At 36.7% G+C, this 25,048-nt stretch overlaps 1 protein-coding gene across 2 annotated transcripts in view; it reads right to left on the bottom strand.

Moving 5' to 3' along the window:
- Positions 1-15,478, bottom strand: part of kcnq1.1 (potassium voltage-gated channel, KQT-like subfamily, member 1.1) — a 38,788-nt gene extending 23,310 nt beyond the window's left edge. Inside the window, exons 1-2 of one of the 2 annotated variants that reach the window (XM_084405606.1) lie at positions 14,943-15,478; positions 3,648-3,738 (exon numbers count right to left, since the gene is read on the bottom strand). In XM_084405606.1, coding sequence (XP_084261732.1) covers positions 3,648-3,738; positions 14,943-15,217 — 366 coding nt within the window. In that variant the 5' untranslated portion in view covers positions 15,218-15,478. The remainder of the gene's footprint in view (positions 1-3,647; positions 3,739-14,942) is intronic. The other variant, XM_084405607.1, reaches the window with a different exon arrangement.
- Positions 15,479-25,048: the final 9,570 nt, after the last annotated feature.

Genomic DNA, 25,048 nt, shown 5'->3' with positions numbered 1-25,048 from the left:
TCAACAGCATGTGTGTGGCTGTAAGTGGTGCTAATGTGCAGTAGCTCTCCTTGCTCACAGTGAAACACTGTCATGCTAATAAAGATTAACAGGGCCTATCAAGACTTTTAGTGGCTGACACTGGAAAAAGTGTTGAACAATGATCTAAGTCAATGATTAATTTACACTTAGTAAGATTTGCCTGATAAGCTTTAGCTTAATTTACATAAGCACTTACTCAAAGTAAAAAAAAACTGCTATACCAGTGGAAAGGGGCTAAATTATACGTTTTATCTATTGATTTGTTCAAAAATACATTAAAAATGACATTTCTGAATTCACATTTATTTTAATATTTATTTTGGGGCATGGACTGTTCTGATGTCATAATGAAGAAAAAAAGCCAATCATTGAAAAGAAAACAATATTTAGTAGTTTGGAATAATCTTTTATTATTATTTTATAGATTTTTTTCCCAACAAAATGATCCACCGCTAATCAATATAAAACCTCTTTGTCCGCTAAATCAAAGTCATGTGGTTCAACCAACAGAAAATTATATCAAAGAGAGGACCCTTGTAAACTGTGTCAAATTCAATAAATTGGTTAAAATATCTGATAATTTGACTTTTTTATGTTGTGGGTTCACAAAAAAACGTGATTTTTTTTTATAATGAATAACGAAGGACAAATGAGGAACGCAATATTAACATTCTAATAGTAACAATAAACTATGATTAACAAATCCTTAATACTGCTCAGTTGAATGCAGTAGTTCACTATTAACTAATCAATAATAATTATTTCATACCTCCCAGATAACTACTATATACAGGTTCATAATTAATGTGAATAATGCATAATGTATAAATAATTCTAAAGTGAAGATCATGGTAACCCACTAGCAATGACTCGAGTATTACCAAATCCTTCAGAAGGAATTACTAATTATTTGTATCAGTATACTAAAGAGAAAAGCCTGATCACTCCCTAATACTGACTGAAGTCATTGTAAGCATTTGAGGTTTTTGTAACGTTTTGGATAGTACCTGCTTTATATCAGAATTAATTATACAATATGCATTATTCACATTAATTATGAATCTGTATTCTTAGTAGTCCTCTGGGAGGTATGAAAAAAAAAAAGTAGTAATTGATTAGCTAATAGTGAACTACCTCATTCAACTGAGCGCTACTTCTTACTAAATCAGTGTTTCTTGTATAGTAGTTACTAGAATGTTAATATTGCATCACTCATTTGTCCCTTTGTAGTTATTCATTAATGATGGAACAGTATTATAAAGTGTTACCAATAATTATGAGGTAACACCATATGAAATTCACCACATGAATACAAAGACTATATCACAAAGAACTTGGCACATGTGTTTTAAACAATTTTTTTTTTTTTTTTATCGTGGACACTCTTATATGTTTATGACCCATAAACATCTTATGTGCTGTAAAGAATCATACATTTTGATCATGGCTTAGCGAGCAGTTTGAAAGCCGTAGAAAGGGGCAAGTCTGCTTTTGTTTGCCTCAACAGCTGTGAGACGCAATGTAGAGGGCCGTGCCTCATTAAAATAGGGTGTGAACGAGGGGGGGTAGGGGATGACATGGTGATTGGGTCTAAAGGAAGGTTTCAGCCCTTAAAACAAGCGTTCTACTTCCTGTGAGAACGTCCTGCTCCCTCAAGTGACTGTATCCACCCATGCTAAAAGTATGCTATTTGATTTTGGATGATTGCTTTTTAACACACAACAGACAACACCTGTTGTAAGCTTGGTTAAGCTCAGGGCTGCAGTAGCCGGATAGCTAATCCGAAAGGGCCTTTTCTGCATCAAGCCCTAGACTCTGCAGAATTAACTTGTGATGCGAGGCATCAGCTAATGAACACGAAGCATAGATTTAATCCCATTAGCCGGTGGTCGGATTGACCTCTGACATGCAGTCACTGGGTTATAATCTCTGTCCCGCCCTTTCTCCTTTTTCTGCCGTCCTAAGACAATTGATTCTCTTTTGTCTCTGTTCCTCGACCGGTAAATAGGCAGCCTAAGCTTGCAAACAGGCATATTGCATGGGGAACATTGGCTAATATGCACATATGGCATTGAGGCTCTGGACACAAATGCTAGCTATTGTTTTTGAGGGTATTGATGGTATTGATGGTATTAAGGATGGTCTGTTCTAGTAATATTTAACATAGCCTCTGTCAGGAGAAAATGCTTCGGTGAGCACATTAATTACTCGACAGACTGTGATCTGAATATTGATCAAAACAAAGCCTCAGATGCGCTAACAAGGCCTGAAGCAATTAATGCTTAGCAGAAACACTGCTATGGATTATTGAACAAAGTAAATAGAATGATTTAAGAATGCCAGCTCAAGCTGCCATTCTAGACAACAGAACACCTTCATTTTCTGTGAATTGAGCTGCCTGTGTGATTATAGACTTTGCAGTGTCTGTTTTCTGAGAGGGTTATCAGGCCTTGAATTCATTAAGGCAGTGTTAGTTCTTAAAGCAAGGAGTGTAAGGAGGGCTGCCCAAGAAAATCTCACTCACTTTTGCACATTTAAATCTGCTACGCATTTCACCTCCCTTTTCTCGTTGGATTGGCCAGTTTTGAATGGCAAAGAGTAAGATTATCAGTGAATAGCAACTCTTCCTTAAAACATGACTTCAGAAGACCTGGAATAGGGCACATTGGTGCTTTTTGGAGCAATCTTGACAATCTTCTCATCCCTCATTCTTGTGTTCCACATATAAAAAAGGTGAGTACATGATGACAGTTTTCTTCCTTATGTGTGACCCTGGATCACAAAACCAGTCACAAGTCACACGGGTATATTTGTGGCAATAGCCAACAATACACGGTATGGGTCAACATTATCGATTTTTCTTTTATGCCAAACATCATTAGGATATTAAGTAAAGATCATGTTTCATGAAGATATTTTGTGAATTTCCTACCGTAAATATATAAAACATTTATTTGTGTGAGTGAATGCAGCACAATCACGAACATAAATGTACAACTTTAAAGGCGATTTTCTCAATGTTTAGATTTTTTGCACCCTCAGATTCCAGATTTTCAAATAGTTGTATCTCGGCCAAATATTGTCCTATCCCAAAAAAACATACATCAACGGAAAGATTATTTATTCAGCATTCAGATAATGTATAAATCTCAATTTAAAAAAAATTGACCCATGTAACTGGTTTTGTGGTCCAGGGTCATATATATATATATCCGTCTCTGAGTCACATTGAAAAAAGAACCTGCTAAATAAATAAACATAAATAATGTGAGTGTTTCTTTTTTTCTACATTAGATGGGGGCAAAAAATGTAAAGCCACAGCATCAAATGGAACATGCAAAATGATGAACTGCTGCCCTCTGCTGGATAAAACAAGCTAAACAATGAGCTACACCAAGAGGCTAAGTTAAATTTGAACATAAAATCTATATCATCTTCAAAGACCATGTCCCCATGCAATATGCCTGTTTGATACTTATGCTGCCTGTTTACAGGCCAGAAAACAGACATTTGAATCAATTGTCCAAGGCCACCAGGTATTATAAACCTTAAAAAGTCGCACAATAATTTTGTTTCATATAAAACAAATATTTAACACACTGTAAGTCTAAAGCAGTGAGACTCACCACCCAGAATAGTGTTTTATTAGCCAGTGTTTGATACTCATCAATGGTGGACAGCACACTGAGGATCAGGCAACAAAGCACAATGAGGAATCTGCAGGGGGAAAAGAAGAAATGTCAATATGGCATTTTAACATTTAAATACTAAAGTGTGTGTGTGGTCCTGGCAAACCCTATGTTATGGGGACAAAATGCCCCCACAAAGATGTCAATATCCAAAATCTTTGACCTCGTGGGGACATTTTTGGCCCCCATGAGGAAATCAGCTTATAAATCATACTAATGATATTGAGTTTTTTTATTTTTTTATGTAAAAAAAAGTTGAGGGAGAAGTTGAGAGAGAGAGATTAAATATATACTTTCTTTATCCCTCTTTAGTTTAGGGTGCAATTTGCAACTAAATTCTTAACTAATTAACTACAACTTTTGCCTAAATAAACTTCTAATTACTGCTTATACACTGTTAAATGTTTCTGTTAATTTACGCCCAAATTTCAACATGATTAACCTGTTATTTTTAATAACTGCGATTTACTGTTAAATTTAGGAAATATATGTTAAATAACACCTCATTTCTGTTATTTAACACCTCATTGTTAAATAACACCTCATTTTTGTTATTTAACCGCAAAATCGAAAATTCAAGCAAAGATGTCGGATAGAGTAAGATCATGATAGTCTGGTATGTTTGGAGATAAATGCCGATATGCAATTTTATGCTTAGGCTATTATAAAAAAAGTTATTATTTATCAGTGGAGAAGTTCGCAATTTCATTTCGTTTTTTTTAGGTTGCTAAACAATGAACAATTCAATCAATAGTCGACGGTGCAATCCAATACTAACAAACTAAATATTGTATGCATTTACTGAATGAAGATTAGACAAATTAAACACCTGATTTCTCTACTGCAAATGTTATCAAGAATAATCCTGCATAGCCTATTCCATGGACAGAAATAAGAAAGTTTGCGGTGTTTTATGCATGCGCAAATGTGTTTGTTATCGTGGGTGTAATAGCCTTTTATTACCCTATTAATACCCTACACTCCGGATTTTACACGAGACGGCTTATACATTTAGTTGAGGAACTGCGCTCCCAATGTGTGTGTGTGTGTGTCTCCGTCTCCCCTGTTCTTTCTGAACACGGTGTAAATATCCGTATGACACGCAGCACGCTGGCAGGCGCCCGCGCCTCTTTATTATGTCTATTGGCGCCACTATCTGAAATAACATGATCATACAGTATTTTTTGCAGTCTGGGAAGGAGCGTAACAGTTAGAAGACGGCATTTGAACCTGCAACGAACACGGAGATCCATGTCGGAAGATCGCGGTGGAGATATCGACCAAAATCACAATAATCCGGTGAGATTAAAGCGTTTTTTGAAAGTCATGCATAGTTTGAACAATTATCAGTGATGTTGATGTATACATACTAAACGCCACGGACTTAACGTTACACCACATGAAATGAAGTAACTAGCTAGCTAGCTGCTAGTGAGCCAAGGTGATTCAAGCTAGCAACATTTCGATAGTTTGTCCATTAATTTTAGAAACAATGCGCTTATTTTAATGTCCATTTATGTATACGATCTAAATCTAAACAATAGGCTAACGTTAGGCCTATAACGTTTAAGTACCATTCCCGTGGTCAAGTTTGTGTGGCATTCTTGCCAGGTGCACGTCAAATCAAACGGCTTAGCACAATCTATTTACTGATTAGCTGTTTATGATGCTAGATAGTTGGTCAAAGACTGTATTTGATGAATTCATGTCAGCTGCTCGTCTTTGATGGATTATAGCTGTTTGGGCTACCAGACATGCTGGTGTGACGATTTTATGTGCAGGTTTTAGCCTATTAATGAGGTATAAATCCAGCAAAAACAGCTAACTTATACTGATTGGGCTAGTGCAATATCTAACGTTAGTTATGTGAACAGCTAACGTTATTCTCTTTTAATTGCATTGGCATAGTGCACCCTATTTTGTGTTTTTGTGCTGTTTTGATTATCATTGAGTTGTAGATCAATGTTTACATTTGTTTTTATTTTATTGCAGATGCAGGGTACCATGACAGCACAGAACCAGGTGGAAATTTGAATGGTTTCTACTTGCTTTAATCTAGCAATTTACTGCTAATCTATCAATAAGTCTAACTGGCTTGCATAATGTTTTCTTGCCAAACTTGTGGACAACAGATGATGTCGAGCTGTCCTATCAGGTCATCCATCTTCTTCTGTATCACTTTTCTGAAGATGTCTCAGGACTCATTGTTCTTGCAGATGTAAGTTCCCCTACACACAAACACACCTCTCTCTGCCTCTTTCTCACACACACACACACTCCTGACACTCACACTCTGACCATCTATCTCTCCCTCACTTTGCCTCTATCTATTCCTCTATCTTTACCTATCTTTCACTATAGCCGCGTTTCCACCGCAGGAACTTTCCCCAGGAACTAGGAACTTTGGGCTGGTACTCGATGTGTTTACACCGCAGGAACCAGGGTCTAAATGAAGTTCCGGGTAAATATTTCCCCCTCCGATAGTCCCTGCTCACGAGGTAGTACTTTTTCAAAGTTCAGGAACTTTCAGGGGTGGGACTTGTGCGCTGCACAAGCTGATTGGTTGTGTTCACGCCGCATTTTGGTTGGATGACTCCACGCAGCATTTTCTTTATTTTTAACCTCCCTTTTAAAAAGTGGCTTCATGCAGTAAAGTTGTCTGTCTGCAAATATGGAATTTAATAAAAAAACACTGGGGGACTGGCGACGAGTTTCAGGCTTTATTATTTGGGTATTTGTGGAAGAGGAAACTTTCTGCGCGTTCGTCACAGCCATCTCACGGCCAATGTCCGCAATAGCTGATAACATACAATTTTATATCTAACGTTAGCATTACGAGCTCTGAACACGCTTTATCAGTGCTCGTCTCTTTTCTGCCACAGCTTTTAATATTAAGTCATTATGTTTACACATTGTCATCTATTGCAAGGCAAACCATGTTACAAATTTACTATAACAGGATTGAAATAGCGCTTTGAGGTGTAACAAACAACTATTTACAAGACTGTCACTATTTATGATTGATAGACGGGGTTCAGGCTTTTTTTAAGCGTATTTGCGCAAAAGGAAATTTCTGCGCGTTCGTCCCAGTCATCTCACAACGTACCTTGTCTAATTTTATACGCATACGAGCTTTCTGAACACGCTTTAGTATCAGTGCTCGTCTATTTTGTTATGTTAATTACCTCGTTAGTAAACCAATAACTGCAGCACAGTTTGAATCTCCTCCATACTTATAAATGTGGCGCTCAAAACTGATTACTGTCCGTCGCAGACTGGGAGGAGCAGTTGCGCGTAGTTTACCTTCCTGGTACTTTAGACCGCGGTGTAAACGCAGAAAGCAACCGGTCTGGGGCAAAAAAGGTTCCTGGGAAAAAAGTTCCTGGGACAAATTGTTCCGGGTAATTTCGGTGGAAAAGCGGCTTATCTCTCTCTTTTTCTTTACCTACCCTGTATCTATCTCTGTTTTATCACTCTCTCCCTATCAATCTATCCCTATATCTTCCTCTATTTCTACCTCTATCTCTCCCTCTTTCTCCCTCTGTCTGTCTCTCCCTCTATATCTGTATCTATCTAACTCTCTCCCTCTATCTCTTTTATCTATCTCACTTCCTATCTATTTATCCATCACTATCACTCTCTGTATCTTTCTCTATCTCTCTCTATCTATATCCCCCTCTCTCTTTATCTATATTTTCCTGTCTCTCCATCTCTCATTCTATCTATATATCTATCTCACTCAGTGGTAGTCTTATGTCATTAATATTGTGTTTAATTTGTTCTATGTCCTAGGGATATGCCACTGCAGCTGACCTTGAGAGTTCACTCTCTATACCTGCCACTCCTCGTCTGATACTTCTTGGTAAGTTGGTTTTAGATAGGACAGTTGGCTTTGGTGTTGTATGTAGTGAATTCAATGGTATCAAACTAAACTGTATTCAAAATGAAAACTAAAACAGAAATTTGACAGTTTAAAACATTTCTGTTTCAGGAGAAACGGAAAGCCGCTTCCAGCGCTGGATGCTCAGCCTTGAGGGCCAAATCATTTGCGAAGGGATCCAGTCCACCTTTGTGACAGGGCTGGCATCTTTTTTTTCCCCTGTTTTTACATCTTTAACCTACAGTACGAAGCCTATGTGTAACATTTTTATGTGACCAGGAGTCACAGTGTATATCTTGCACCGACACAGCGCAAAGCCAAACGCAAGTGTCTTTGCTAGTTTAAGACAGACGCAGTTGTTATTTTTCATCCAGCGACCACAGATGTCAGCAATGAACATGATATACAGTATATTTCTGTGATTGGTCTGATCCATGTCTGCCTACATGTGTAAGTATTTACCTTTCAGTGTTTGTATTACAATAAAAAAAAAGTTAATTTCAACATGGAACTATTAGTTTTCTTTCACTTAAGTGTTATCTGATGGATTATGCCTATTCTTGTATTAACTCAAGCTAGAATATGTCTATAACAATCAGTGGTACACGTTACTATGCTAAAAATAATTAACAATATTTAATGGAAACAAAATAAATGGTGATTTAACAGGAAAATAATGGTAACACTGCTGCCAGTTGTTTCCTGTTTTTTCTGTGATTCACAGTAAATTCCTGTTGAAAAACATTACGGGGAGTGCACTGTAAAAAAACAGTAACAGGAATTAACTGTTAAAATAACAGGAAATTAATGGTAACCCTGCTGCCAGTAATTTCCAGTTATTTAACAGGGAAATAATTAACAGTGTAGTAAATTGTTAAATTTAGGTATGGGGTATAGATTAAGGGTTGTAGATTATGGTCATGCAGAATAAGGCATTAATATGTGCTCTATAAGTACTAATAAACAGCCAATATCCTAGTAATATGCATGCTAATAAGCAACTCAGTTTAGGAAATGTATCTTTACTCGGATTCACAGCCTATAATAGTCTGTTCAAAGAAATCAGAACATGCCAAAAATATATTCTATAAAGGGTTCAGTTTCTAAACCCTTGCAGAATCTACAGTAATACTGTAGATTAAACACATCACAGCACGGTCATCATGTGTAGTCTCAGTCTAAACAAACAAAGTTGTAACTTCCGAGACAAAAAAAATAATTATTTTGGAGAGAAAAGAGTTTGTTCACAGACAACTATGCAAATAGTATATTCTCATGTGCTTTAAACTTGTTGATTTGTTTTAATCATAATTACTAACATAAAGTAATCATAATTTCCAACAGCATATGAAGGAGAAGACAAAAACAGTTTTTTAGTACATCAGGTGTGAAAGTCATCTATTGATTTAATTAGGAATACATTTAATCTTGTAATTAAAAATGTGTTTTAATCTTCTCTGAAATGCACATCGCTAATATTCAGCAACAGCTATTTCTCCGTGTTTGTTTTTGGCAGTGATGCTTAACCCATTACAACTGCTCTATCAGCTCAATAATTCATCAGTCTGACTGCATTAACAATAAAAATGAAACACCAAGAGGTATGAAACCCAGCTGCCAGACAAACAGTGCCCAGCTGTTGCCTGTCATCACAAATTCAGAGGGAGGGACCAGAGATGTAAGTAAACATAGACACATATCCGATGGCTGCCTGACAAATATCTATCTTATTATGTAATTATTACTGCTGAATGACCTTGAACCTGCCACAAGCAGTCTGTGAGAGAAGTTACATGTCAATAAACATGCCACAGGCTACCGTACAATACAACAAGTAATTGATCTGCCAATCCGCAGTGGTTAGCCAGGGATAATAAACACAGCACAGCTCACAGCATTAGAGATCAAATAAACAGAAAATAATCAGGGCAATGAGAAATCGTATTTTGAGAACTGGAGCTAAACAGAATCAAATTTGCATGAGGCAATTTTAACTATTCATACCTGCAGATACCACTGAAATTACAGTTTTCCTCAGTCGCTTTGGTGCATTTCTCACATCACTATTTACATTTGCACAACAGACAGTCATTTGTGCACATCATAGTAGCAGTTTCTCATTCCTTCCAACAAATTGCAAATGCTTTTGGACATGCATCAATTGCTTTCATACAACTCTCTGCTGTTTTATAACATTATCATTTGCTCATGTCATGTCAGTCAAAATTAACTATACTTGTGAATGCTGAATAGTCATTCCAAATAAAGCTAATAGTCCTCATTTCATTATTGCTTGAGTCATTACATACAAAAATGTTGAACTAGTTGTCAAAATCTGTCAAGCTAATTTTACACATCTTTTTAAATCTTTTTTTTTCCTGAAAATGTCTCCTAAATTGAACAATAGAACAGACAGAGAGGAACGTCTGGATGTGCATGAATGATTACAGTACTATGTATGTTGTGTTCAGTTCCAATATGTACTGCAATATTGTGTACAGTTGTGCACAGCTCTACCCAAAGGGAGTTTATGTTTGTTGTAAATAAGGGTGTATTTTTTCTTTTGCACAATGCAGTAAAAATGTGAAACATACATATTCAGTGTCTTGTACCCAGTTACCTCACTAAATACAGTAATGTGTAACTTTACTGTATTTTTCAAATGGCTGTGCAAATAGTATATAGTGCTGTCTTGAGCATTTTCAGGTAGTGTCACCAAGATCTGACTTTTTTGCATTGGAAAACATTTACAGAGTAAACTGTCATAATGAAAACATGACAAAGCCATTTGACTATCTTGTTCATTAACAATGGTGTCAGGACTTTTCATCTTGATGACACTGACACTTTCATTGACATGAATACTTGCTTTTGAGGAATGAGCTATCCATTTTGAGCAAGTGACACGCTTTTCCAGGTTATCAACTATTGTACTAATTGTTTTGAGAACTGCATTAACTGTTGTGCAAATGTAAATAGTGATGTGAGAAATGCACCAACGCGACTGAGAAAAACTGTAATAATATTTAAGCAGTTTTGATAAATGATATTTGGAATCCCTATAAATATTTGCCTCTTCACTGGTGTCTCTGGTATGTAGCTGTAGTAGTGTTTTGCAAACTAGTATTTATCAGCATTGTGCAGCATTCAGAATCAAATTCAGTATGCCTTTTAAATTCCAATTCAGTTCCAATATCATTTGAAGTAGCAAACAGGATGCAGAATTGCAATCCAAATTAGAGCGTAAGAAAGCTGAGTTAAATTGAACACTGCATCTTATATATTGGGCAGATAGATAAGTGACTTATAATGCATTCAAGGGATATCAAACCCATCTTTTAGACCCGTGACCGTGCTCTGCTGTTTCAGCTACAGGAATTCTTGAAGTGAAATTCAAAGAAATTACCGTCATTTTGAACCAGAAAATTTAAGCTTGTCAAGTAATTTTTGGCTTGATAAAGCCTTGTTTTAAAGTTTTGAATTGTTCAAGCCTTGAAGTTTGCCAGTTTGAAACAAATAGATAGTTAGATAGATAGATAGATAGATAGATAGATAGATAGATAGATAGATAGATAGATAGATAGATAGATAGATAGATAGATAGATAGATAGATAGATAGATAGATAGATAGATAGATAGACATTTCATTTGCATACAGTGCTGGGCAGATAGATAGATAGATAGATAGATAGATAGATAGATAGATAGATAGATAGATAGATAGATAGATAGATAGATAGATAGATAGATAGATAGATAGATAGATAGATAGATAGATAGACATTTCATTCACATACAATGCTGGGCAGAAAACAATAAAAATGTATGGAGCACAAATACTAGTTTTTCCAACAGCATGTGCACACGTTCACAAACAAGGTTCACACTTTGATGATAAGTGGCTTTCATTCCCCCATGGCTTTGCAGTCTTTGAAGCAGTGATAAGCATGTGCACATTCTTGGCTAACATACCCTGCCTCCTACACACACGCTTCCATAACGCTTCCGTATTCAGGCGAGACTCCTCAATTTCCTGCTGCAGATGACAGTGTGGTCAAGTGGTCGACTAGTGCTCAAGACCATGCGCTAGCAAGGCAACAGGTGAGGATGAATTATGCACTGAGAAGCCCGGAGAGTCCAGTTGTGCCCTTAAGCAAGGCAATTAACCTCAATTTGCTCCATAGGGACCATCGCAATATTAGTACACTGTAAATCACTTTGAATAAAGCGCATATGCTACATGACAAGCCACCAGTTAATTACAGACTAACCTCCAACCCTCAGCCTCATGCTCATCATTCTTACAAACACATTAAACCAAAGTATAATTTAAATGATCCACAATCTTTTACAGTTTTTGTACAGTGATACAGCATCTGACACCCTCTCACTCAGATTCCCATGTTCTCTTGGCATCTCTGCCCAACACCACTGAGTCACAGGGTTACCAAACCCACAGGGCCCCTGCTGAACACAGTCACCTCTGCAGCCAAGTTTAGCTGCCCGCTATCACCTCCTCTCCTGCTAGAGATATAGTCCATGAAAGGTCCCAATGAGTTGAGTCATTTTGACAATTACAAAACAGCCACATTCTGCTGCAAAGCATCCTTTTTATTCATTACACTGTAATAATGATTCTTAGATCAGTTAATACTAGACAAAGCCATACAGCCAAAGATTTATTTACTTGATTTTGAGTTTATTTGATTAACTAGGCTACTATAACACAATTATAGCAGTTTACAGAAACTCAACTAATGCATCTCAAAGCTGCTTTTATAATACAACATCATTTGATTGTTTTTTTTATTTTATGGACTTTTAGCTTTTTTTAGTAAAGTGTAGTACATAAAGCAAGGCTTGGAGAGAGAATTGTCTCGAATCTCAGACTTGTCTCGAATAAACCAAACCAACAAGAATTGTAAGCTAGGTAGATTAATGCACATTTTTTAAGTTTAAATAAAATGGTTTAGTTCCATTTGCCCTCTTCACTCTGTCACAGTTTAAGTCCAATGATGAAGAGGAGGTTACAAATAACGATTGACTTTATTAAACATAAGCCAACAACAAGAAACAGTGTGCAATGCACAAACAATACCGGACCAAGAATGAGTGAAGGTGAGGAACTTTAATACTCATGGTGATGGTTAAATGAATATCCATTGGAAACCGATTATGGCGGGAAAAGAGAAACAAAGCAACACAGGCAAACAGATGATTAAACCGACTGATAGAAAACAAAACCAAAACTAAGCATAACTGTGACAATATCACGCACTATAGGGCATGATTAATTAATATGGTTGCATTGTTTGACCACTTGCCACAGTTGTCTTCTTATTCAAAGCAAATTACATTGAATTTAAAGCACACCTTTTGTGTCAATTCGTGCGTTCCAAGGATCACTCTCTACTGTTTGAAGTACAGGAACTTGCTGTGTTTCATGTACCAAGTGTTGAGTCACCTCACCAGTATTCATGTAATGAGTAGGCTTATCATGTGATGTCATCTCTTTAGTTCAGAACTACAAGCACATTGCTCTCTGAGACAAATGTTGAAAATCCTAAAATATTCTTTTGATCCTAGGCCAAAATCTGAAGTCCAAATGATGGCAGTGTCAGAAGATTTGACGCACAGTCCTGAAGAGTGGCTTCTCCTATGACACCGTCAAATCAAAAACCAATATGAGTGCAGAACCTCATGGCGCAATTACTGAGACAACAACAAACCACCACTAGCTCCACACACATCGTCGTTGTTGTTTTGTTTTTTCAAGACAAGCCATGATCCAAATTAAAGCTAGAGATTGTTTTTGTTTGCTAGCCACCATTTCTATCCCGCATGTAAAAGCAGCTCACAGTCAACGAACGCGTCACGGATTGATGTTGTAAAACTCTGGAGGAGTCTTCTTGTCTTCTTCCATTTTTTATGTGTCTTGACTGCTGTACAGTCTGACATGAATGACAACTGAGATCCTATTGTGTGACATGGCTTACAGCGGGGATAACGTTTGTGCAGTCTGACAAGCAACAGTCTTAAAGCACTATTATAAATCGCACAGTGTGTACCCGGGAAAGGAAAGGGAAATATTTACATAGACCCGTTAATAACTTGTCATATACTTTAATATAAATATAAATGAATAATAATTCAAGCAATTTTACATTTACTAACAATTATGTAGACAATTAAGTAGATTCATTCCAAAGTCAAAAAAGCTTTGGCAGTTTTTTTGGTATTACGAATACCTTTTTTTTTTATACAGGGTGTCATTCTCTTTCTTTAGTTTTTACTTAATACACCAGTAGATTCAATATTTAAAACCTTAAAGGGGTGGTTGATTATGATTTCACTTTTCTAACTTTAGTTAGTGTGTAATGTTGTTGTTTGAGCATAAACAACATCTGCAAAGTTATGACGCTCAAAGTTCAAAGCAAAGGGAAATTTTCTTTTAAAGAAATTGTTTTTTGAGGACTACAACAAACGACTGGTAGGGACTACACCACATTCCTCCCAGGTTAGTGACATCAATAACTCTGAAATTTACATAAACCCCGCCCCCGGAACAATATAGATTATCATGACAGAATATGCTAATTAATGACTAGAGGATAATGACATAAGCTACATAAATTCATTAACTAACCATTCACAAATGTTGAGTCTCTCCATCTTTGTCCGACTCCGTTTTGAACATAAAAGGCTAAAAGTTTGTGAAATTTTCAATGCATGTCTGTGTGAGGTAAAAGGACACAAGCTGTTGTAGCTCCGCCCCCTGTGCTGAGAGCAGCAGCTCATTTGCATTTAAAGGGACAGACACAAAAACGGCGCTCACCCTCAAAAAGTGTCAATTTTAACATGTTATATAAAAATATCTGTGGGGTATTTTGAGCTAAAACTTCACATACACACTCTGGGGACATCAAAGACTTTACATCTTGTGAAAAGGGCATTATAGCCTACCACCCCTTTAATAGAAAAAACAAACAAAACATCATTGAGTTTTATGTTGAAAATAAATGCAATAAACTGCAGTGCAATGAATTCATTTTGGAATATATTAATAAAATGTAGTATTTGTATACTGAAGTGCTGCACTAAAGGGATTGTTTCATGCAAAAAAGTGGGGAAAAACAATTATCAAACATTTACTTGAATAAGTGTAATGTTTAAGTGTTTAAACACTTAAACACAAGTGTTTACTTGACTTGCAACAGTAAAATAATTTTAAACAGGCGTATTTCTTAATCTACAAATATGGCATGACATTGTAGACTATTTCTCATTCTCTGTAACAATCAGCTACTCACAATAAAATACAATAAAATACTCAAAACAATAAAATACTCACACTGTAAAATGATACACAAAGCATTTCCAACCCGATGGTCTCTCCAAGAAATTATATGCACGTCCTTGAAAGAAGGACCTGGAGAGTGTGGGACGGGTCGCGCTGTACACGGACATGCGGGGATGGAGGTGAGATGCCTGGCGCTGAGTGATCACTGAGGTCTTGCCGAACCGCACACTGTCATTTCGCATGTGCGGACTTTCTTTCATCTCCAGTTCTGCAGGTCCAATAGTCCATGAACGCTCTGACGCTGTACTGTGAGGAGGAGAGGTCATGCTGCTACTGAGTAGAGACTTTCACGCCTTATCTCTGCACCCAATTTAAAACTATATAAACTTTTGGTGTGACGGTAACAGTGACAGATGACTTGGTCCAGGTTGTCTTTATTCCTTGCTTCTCTTGCGCTCAAAAAATGTAGAAAGCACTTTTTGCATCGCTTCATTCGTGTTTCATGGTGAACAGCAGCATAACAACTGAAGCAGCCCATCGGCAGCAGCACTTGACTGTGTCTACCACATAAATACTCATAACTCAACAGTGAGTGACGTGCCAGGAAGCACATGCTATCGCCAACAAAGGTAAATTAGGGATTACGCTCAATATCAATATCGTGTATGAAGTATTCTAGTACGTTTCTGTAGACTGAATTCTATGCAATGCATAGATGCAATAAAAATATTATTATAAAATATTAATCTTAAATATGAATATTATAATATGAACATATAATATTACAATATGAATATTAATAAGTCGTCTATAATAAAGGGTTGTAATCTAGATGGAGTGGGTCGCCCCCTCATGGGCAGCGCCATGTTGACATCACATGACCAGCTGTGTCATGCAATTAATAATAAGTTAATAATAAAAATGTGTTCACTTATAAAACTTTTCCCCCCTCATCTCTAACACTCTACAGATAAACCCACATACCATCTTTAACTAATAAAAGCACAGCACATTGAAAAGAAATTACATGAATCTAACAATTTGTTTTGTGGATGTGTGTACTACGAGATGGAGAAAGACATGGACAAAAGTAGAAAAAAGATAGACCGCTTTGGTGTGAAATGACAGCAGATAGTAGCAAATTTTATGCATTCATACAGATGTCAGTATAAAGTCAAAACTCTTGGTATTATTGGAATGATATAGAGCCAGATGAACATTTAAAAAACTTTTGTGAGTAAAAAAAAAAAAGTTAGGAGGCATGTATGTTTAGACAAAGGTGAAGGTGGAGTTTCATTCAGCATGACCTTGAATTGCTGCCTCACCCTTGAGATGTCAGGAAGGTACTGATTTACTGAGACGTAGGTTTCAAATACTGTCACATGGAAGTGAAGTGATGACAGATACTGTTGTCAAGTAGATATTAAGATAGGCCAGAGAGAGATGAAGGCAGAGATCATCTGAACATAGCTTATCCTCAAATACTTTCAGTACTATGGAGTGCAGAAAATGACCAGACTTGCTTTAAGGTTTTTGTTTAAAAGGCTGTTGTGTCAACCTCACAAATCAACTGTTTCTTTCCTTTTTTTTTTACTGGCATGTCTCTTAAGTGTTGAGGACTAGTACATCTTTGAGCCTACATTCAATACGAGTAAAACTGTTAAAATCAGATGCTCTAAGACTTTTACTCAAGTTGAATAGGAATTACTTGTAACTCGTAGTGGAGTTATTTTTGCTGTAAGGTATCTGTACTTTCGCACTTAGGGTTAGTTCACCCAAAATGAAAATTATGTCAGCCAATTACTCACCTATGTTGTTCCAACCCTGTCATTTTTATGTATTTATTTTATTTTTATCCAGGTAAACTGTTTGAGAACCACTTCTCATTTACAAACATGACCTGGCCAAGAGGCTACAGGAATAAATAGAAACATACTGTACAACGATACGTAGTCATTCACATGACACGTAGAACAAGCAATTAAATAAAATAAAAAAAGGTTTACTTGTGTGATAGGTGTTATGAGTGGCATGAAGAAGAGATGACAGATAGAGAGGTGTCTTGGCCAGGATTGTCTTGTATATGAAGAGAAACCAATGATGGAGCCGCCGGGTATGAAGGGAGGGCCAGCCCACCAGTTTATACAGGTCACAGTGATGAGTGTGAAAGTGTGCATTAGTGACAAAACGGATGGCTGAATCATAGAGTGTGTCAAGTTTTTTCAGGGCTGTGTTTGGTGCCATTCTGTAGATAATATCGCCATAGTCCAAAATTGGCAGTACTGTCATGTGTCATCTTACCGAGGGTGCATTTGGTAGCATGAGTACATTTACATTTATTCATTTAGCTGACGCTTTTATCCAAAGCGACTTACAATTGCTATATATGTCAGAGGTCGCACGCCTCTGGAGCAACTTGGGATTAAGTGTCTTGCTCAGGGACACATTGGTGTCTCACAGTGGATTCGAACCCGGGTCTCTCACACCAAAGGCATGTGTCTTATCCATTGCGCCACACCACACCACAGTAAAGGAAGCTTTATTGCGGAAAAGAAAGGCTAGTCTAGTCTTGACTTTTGTTTGAAGGTTATTGATGTGTGTAATGAATGACAGGGATGAATCCAACCAGATGCCTAGGTATTTATATGTTTTGACATACTCCAGAGCCATACCATTCATGCAGGTGATTGTAAGTGGAGTCTTGGTAACAGGTTTTCGGCTAAAAAGGATACATTTTGTCTTACTGTTGTTAAAGGGATGGTTCGGAGTAAAATCAACCTAGGGTCCTTTGCACCATGACCTCGAGCCAAACAGAGCCAAATATTAGTGCATTACTAGAGCTGGGCGTCGTTACACTAAGTCCTAATGCATCGCTTTCTGTTTAGATCACCCATAAGGACAAACTCAGAGGATATGTATGGAGCCAGGAGTTGACTAAAAGCTGTGAGTGCAGAGGCTGGAGCTGAAGGTGCTCTATAACAAACAGCAACAGAGAGAGAGAAAGAGAGAGATAAGACTTTCGTTCATCTTCGGAACACAATTTAAGATATTGTTTATGAAATTTGAGAGCTGGCTCACTCCTTCATAGGTTTCTATGTAATTTCATTCTGCCACCCAAAAAAGTTAGTAAAAACATAATTAAAATAGTCCAAGGGACTACAGTGGCTCAACCTTAAAGGGATGGTTCGGAGTAATTTCAACCTAGGTTCCTTTGCACCATGACCTCGAGCCAAACACCCCCCCAGAAGCTTTTTTTGCAAACTGGTACTACCAACAAAATATTTGTGCATTCCTGGAACTGGGCGTCGTTACACTACATCCTTATGCATCGCTTTCTGCCAGATTTTTACGGGCTTTTCCCAATTCAAGGAAGTGACCTCGACGTCCGGGTTAGCGGTAGCATAAACCATCAGGCAAGTGTTATTTATCAAGTTTATCAAGCAACGAGAATACTTTTTGTGCGCAAAAAAACAAACAAAAATTATTCAACTATTCATTTTCTTCTGATGTGTTCACGAGAGCGCCACGACGCATGCGCGAGAAGATGACGCAGATGAGTCTCGATGTATTGTTTAAAATGGTTCTAAAGTGTGCATTTTCTGGATATCCAAATCGTGAGAAACCAACGAGAAAACGTAAAAGTGCCTTATCAATGCCGCAAAATGAATGGCTTACCTTTCACACTTTCCCATCAAATTATCGTAAGCGTCATCTTCTCAGTTCTCGCGCATGCGTTGTTGTGCTCTCGTGAAGCCCACACAGAAGAAAATGAACTTTTCTTTTTTGCACAAAAAGTATTATCGTCGCTTGATCAACTTAAGGTTGAGCCACTATGTAAAGAAAGACTATACACGCCTATAGACTGAACACGTAATATGCATCAGCTTAAGTCTTGCATCATATAAGGCTCTGATTTTAGGAAAAAAAGTTTTGTAGGATTTTCTTTAGAGACATTGTTTTTAAGGTTTACCTGCATGCTTTAAAAGTGATGCAGGAAATGCCATCTGATTTAAGCACATTCAAGTTTGCAATCCCCCTAGTGTTATTAAATAAAGATATTTCTGAATGTGACCTAAACTGTTTTTAACCTCGGCTGCAGTATTTTGCAATGTACAGTAGGGAGCAGCATTTTCACTGACCTTTCCTCTCTCCCTTGTCAAAACAGCAAAACATTATCAAATTTTACAATTCTGATCACCCACTGGCTTTGAGTAGACACCTTTACATAAAGTGAATAAATTATTAGAGTGGAATCACTGAAAACAGAATATGCCTTCATAGGTTACTAAAAATCTAGCAAGAAACAAAGTAGATCCTAAATGCTATCTCCTTCAAGTGAAATGCAGCCCTTTTTCCACAGCCTAGATACATCCTGGAAATTTCTCGTATGGAATAGTAAGAAATGAACATTCATAAATGGGTTAGGCCTACTCACATACTGCTCTCTATACATACAGGCTCCAGATTATTTTAGTTCTGTAAGGAAAAAACAAATTCACCTCATGCCTTCCCAGAATGTGTTGGAATAACAGGACTTCTAGTGTAATCTGTTAACATAAATTATTATTTATTTTTTTATTGCATTAGTTAATGCAATAGCTAATATCATGAAATGATGAACAATAGGTTTACATACCTTTTTATATGAATATGTATATTCATTTCTCTCTATATAAGCTTGTCTTTGTTAATATTAATTTCTACATTACTAGATTTTTCACCAATTTGTTTAATACTGAACTTTTTAATTCAAATTTATTTGTATAGCGCTTTTCACAATACATATTGTTTCAAAGCAGATTTTCTTCAGCAGAAAAGCTTTTACTTTTAATTTTAATGGGACTTTTCCTGACCTACTTTTTGCCCCCAAAGACCGAACATGAGTAATCTTAGCTAGAATGGCGATGTGATTCCCTTTGCCTGCAAGCATGACTTCAACACAGGCTGTAAGCTTTAATTGGCCCATCTGCTTCTTGGATCCTCCACAGAGCCCTCTAATGGAGGTAAACGGAGGTATTGGATCTAAATGGCAGAATATGGATCTGTAATGATCCATTTTGCTTGAGAGACAGGGAAGAATGACTATTTTTGTCTTTTATGTGGTTTGTTTTGATGTTTGGAGCAGATGCTAGTGCTACCTATGGCTCCCTGCTGAAGAAAAGAGCTGGCTGGTGAAATGTCATAAACACTTTCTTTATATGGTGGATTTAATGCAATGTTTTTGAGCACCGACCACCATACAATGAACTGTATCATAAAGCACCTATTGAGGTGCCTATTGATTGAGCCCTGCAGAGCTCAAATTCATTACAGCTGAAGTGGCTTTTGATAACTTGTTTTTATGTATTGCCTAGAAAAGTGCTTCTCTCTTACTGAGTAGACTCTGTCGATTCTCTGCAACTTTATGAAATTAACCATTGCCAACCCTCAAGCGCATTACCTCTCTTCACTCCATCACACCCTGAGGGATTAAACCCCTCACTTTGCACGACTTTGTAAGCATTGGTGTGTGTGGATGGCTGAGTTCTGAGGGAGTCTAAGGTAAAGCAAGCCGCGTTGAGCTCATGCTCAGTGAAGTGAAAAAAAAAAAAAAAATCACTGGATATTTTTATCCACAGTGCTGGATTGAAACAACTGGAATGGCCTGGAAGTGAATGTTGAACACATCTTAATGAGATAAAGAGATTCTGTTATAACTGATGAATGCCCAAGAGTATCTTTGATCAAGTTGGTGGGTTACTAACAGATCTTCTATCCTGGGAAGAACAAGTATATTTGCTTGGGAATTCAACGGTGTCTGCCTTTTATGCCTGGAATCATTGATCTTCAATGCATTTTATGTCAGCTATGTCAATGATTGGCCGGGATAAAGTCCCTGGGGCTGTCCGTGAAGCTGTTCAAAACCTTGAATAGGTACTGATCGAAAAGAGAGGATTCACTGCTGACATCAGGAATACTAATGTAGTTGTAGTTTTGTTTTTGTTTTTTACACCTGCAATGAATTGGAACACAATAGATCTTCAGTGCGCCCTTGCTTGTCTGTCTTCTCATGGACTGTAAGTGCTTCCACCTCCACTCACCTCTCAAATGTTGTCGAAGCAATATACATCCAGACTAATGGCTTATAAACGCTCTTTTATCGACAAGTCACCGTGTTCAAAGTGCACTCCGGAAAAAAGGCACAAGTTAGTGCATGGAAAGAAGTTGCACGGTTTCTCAGACCATTGCGATTAAATAAAAGACATAAATAATCAAATATAATGCAAATGAGTACTTTTCCTGTGAATCCATTACAGACAGTGATTAGTTCCTAAAGTACTAGTAGTAAAAGCTCAATATTTTTTTCAGAACACATGCAGGAATTATGAATATTTTAACATTTAACAAAACAAAACTGAGTAACATTTCATTAACATTAGTTAATGCAATAGCTTTACAAAACATTTTACTGTATATTAATATGTAGACAAATTCCTCTATATATACACACTGTAAAAAATTATCGTAATTTTAACGGTAAAAGACTGTAAAAATGCTACAGTGAAAAACTGTTAATTGGTTAACAGAAAGTTTCCGTACTATATACGGTAAATAACTGTGATAGATCTAACGGTACATTTAATGTAATTTTACTGTAACATACCGTTAAATTTACAGTTTTTGAAAGTGAAAAAACAACTCATTGTATCATTTACAGTGAAAAACCGTACATTGACATTCCCACAATTCCCTGTGACACTTCACATTTGATGTATTTTTGTTGAAATAACTATGTTTGTTTCTTCATAGTTTTCTTCGTTTTTTCTAATCAGTTATGTACATTAGGGGTTTATGTTACATTTAATGTTGTTAAATTAATGTTTATTGCATTTTTAAATTTTCATGTGTTACCATGATGGTGTTTAATGTTTGTGTGAATGACACTGTGCAGCTTCTATATATATTAGTATTAACTCTCTTGTGGAAGAACTGCTTATGTTGAGCTTTGATTGATCATGTGACTCTCATCACTGCTGTGATTGGTGGTTATCAGTGTAAAAAACAGATATTAATACTTCAATAGGATGGTAAATTAACATTATATCATATTACCGAAATCCAATGTTAAATATACAGTTTTTTTCCGTAAAAACAACAGGAAGAAAGACCATTTTTTACAGTATTTTTCCGTTTTTTAACAGGAATTTTCTGGCGCCCCAGCTGCCAGAAAATTACCGTTTTTTTACGGGTTTTTTTTTTACAGTGCAGTCTTTGTTAATACTCATTTCTATAATAATGCATAATTCATATTTCACGTTGTATAAATTAAGTTTGTGTATTATGAATTTATATGAATAATTATATAAATATAATTTATATGAATACGTTTATTTGAGAGTGTTTTAGGGTATAATATAACTGGTTCGGACGAGTTACATGTGAATGAAGTAAAATTAGACAGAATTAAACCCATATGAACCCATAATACCAACAAATTTAACATTTGAAATTTAACATTCAAAATTATTCTTATAAATGAATAATATCTAATTGCATTTACATTGCTCTAAACCTGCTACACTTTCGGTGTGAGATATTACAGCATATTATTTGTGTTGCTATGCTTCGGTCCATTTTTAGGCTTCGCCTAAATGGTTTCCAGTATTTGGTTCTATTGATTTTTTGGTTCCATTGATTGATCTCATAGATACTATGTTTAGACCCACTGAAAAAGGATCTTCTGTTGAGTAATTGCTCCTTTGCTGGTGTTTCACACAAACATATGTACCAGAACACATTTGTGTTTACAGAATGACTGGGACTCTTCATCTCCCAAGAGCCAAGAAATGGAAGAGTTCACCATTTTGTGACATCATCACACAGTAACCTTTGACGAGAGACAAGGGTGGTGAGTCACTCTTTCCCACCAAGACACTTTTTATTCCATGCTGTTAAACTAATGGGATCAGCACAGAACAACAGCGACTCTGCTGAACATGCCAGTCTCAGACAGATCAGGGGTACGGCTCTCAACTCACGCTACTGTCACAGGCGCCGACGTGCAATGCCACGAAGTGACTTATGGGTCGCGAATGAAACATCACGTCTCATGTGGATGGGGACGGAATTCTTGCAGAGAGGTGATCAATCACCGGATCCATGCAAATGTAGCCTTTGTTTTGTTTATGCCTCGGGAAATTCAAAAATAAACAACATGTAATGCATAACAATTAAGAGCTTCTTTGTATCCTGTCTGATATTACAACATGTAAACTAATCTGCACAGGAAGAAACATGGATTTGCCCAAAACAAACCGTGAGGAAGTTTAGATACTTTACCCCAGACTGTGGTAGAGAAGTGGTAGAGAAGAGGATGATGACAAAATTGGAGCTCATAATAAAGAATTCTTCATACCCTCTCCACAGTCCGCTATCTTGAAGCACCTTTAGCCGTCGGCTTGTTCCAGCACTCTACTCTAAGAAACACTACTGGGAATCCTTCCTGCCTGCTTCCATTAGGCTGTACAACGCTGTTTCCTTCTCACGTGCTGCGCCACACATTACTCCTGCAGTTTCCCTAGTCAGAAGTAATGACATTGAACAAGGTCACTCTTTCCCATGCAAGAACCCATTAATGGATAACACATTCATATCTCTGACTGTAATGTATGTCATTCTACAGCACTACATGGTCTGCCTTGTTTAATTACCATAAGAGGATATATATCTTGTGCGCTTATACCCTGCACCTAAGTTTCCCGCAGAGATCAATAAAGCACGTTTACCCATATGTTGTAAGCCTTAAATTTTAACGAATGCGTGTGAACTAAATGATAACATCAGACAAATGTTCAATGCTCTGTATTCATACTATTTTTCATAAAAAAAAAAAAAAAAAAGACAAGTATGAAATAACATAAAATATTTAAGTGACACCACATGGCTGTGCTGATGTAAGAGCGTGATATTTCTTCTGTACAACAGTTCAAAAAACAAGAGATTAATATTGAGAAACTTACATTCTAAATACAATATTACCAGCGGCTTTGTCTGTTTTTGCTCCACCAACGAAAACAGGTCCAAATAAAGTCACAGCAGAATTGACCATCTAAATTATTCGGTGTTGTGAATGAATGAGAAGAGTTGATGATTCAATGACCCACTTATAAGTAACTTGTTTCTTACCTGAATGAACCAGTTTTTTAAATAATTCAATGATTTAAATTCGTGAATACATCAGTGTTTTGAGTTAAGCGATTGAATAAATGGTTCAAAGAATGGAGAATTCAATGACAGTTCAAAAAACATGAGATTAATACTGAGAAACTTACATTATATCCACAATATTGCCAGTTACTTAGTGAATTTTTGGTCTTCCAATAAAAACAGGTCCAAATAAAGCCATAGCAGAATTAACCGTCTGAATTAATCAGTGTTGTCAACGAACCAGAAGAGTGGATGATTCAATGACTCATGCATAAGTCAATTTCTTTATGCCTGAATCCTGAATGAACCAGTTTTTCTAAACAAATTGGCTAAGTGAATGGTTCAATAACTTGAAAGACCTGAAAGAATCAGTTTTTTGAATGAATCACTTATTAAAACAGAATTACTCAAAACAGCCACTTGACACCACCTACTGGTGTAATGATGTAGGAAGGGTCACTAAAGAAAATCCCAGTCCGTCTGTGTTTTCGCAGTCATAATTACAAATGTCTATTTAAAGTTAATAAAAAAAAAAAAAAAAAAAATCACAAGTAAAAGCTAAATTGTTTCATTTGAATAAGACACTTGATCAATCAGTTGCCGTGATTTCTATTTTTTTTTTTTTTTTAAACCATTTTGGAACTTCTGAGAGGGGTAAAAGATGTGGTCCTGTTTAAAGTGTGAGAGCTAAGCCCATGAGTTTGATGTCTAGATAACTTGCCATCAAAGTAATCTTGTGATAAGGGCAAGAAGTGACATTTAGCACATGACAGAGTTTGTCATGCTCGTTGCCCTTCTGGAAACCTCATCTGAACGTGCCTCTGAAAGTAACTAGACACATTTAGATTGAAAGCATGCCTTTGTTCTTTCTCAGCCTAAGCCTATACATTATTAAGCTGCATAGTTTATCGTAAGAGAAGATCTGTGAAACATCTTTGTCACCAAATACACAATAGGTTTCTGTGTTATCC

This window comes from Rutilus rutilus (genome assembly GCF_951802725.1).
Source record: "Rutilus rutilus genome assembly, chromosome: 3".
NCBI classification, from domain to species: Eukaryota; Metazoa; Chordata; class Actinopteri; order Cypriniformes; family Leuciscidae; genus Rutilus; species Rutilus rutilus.
The sequence above is the reverse complement of the archived record's forward strand: the minus strand, read 5'-3'. Positions and strand labels throughout refer to the sequence as shown.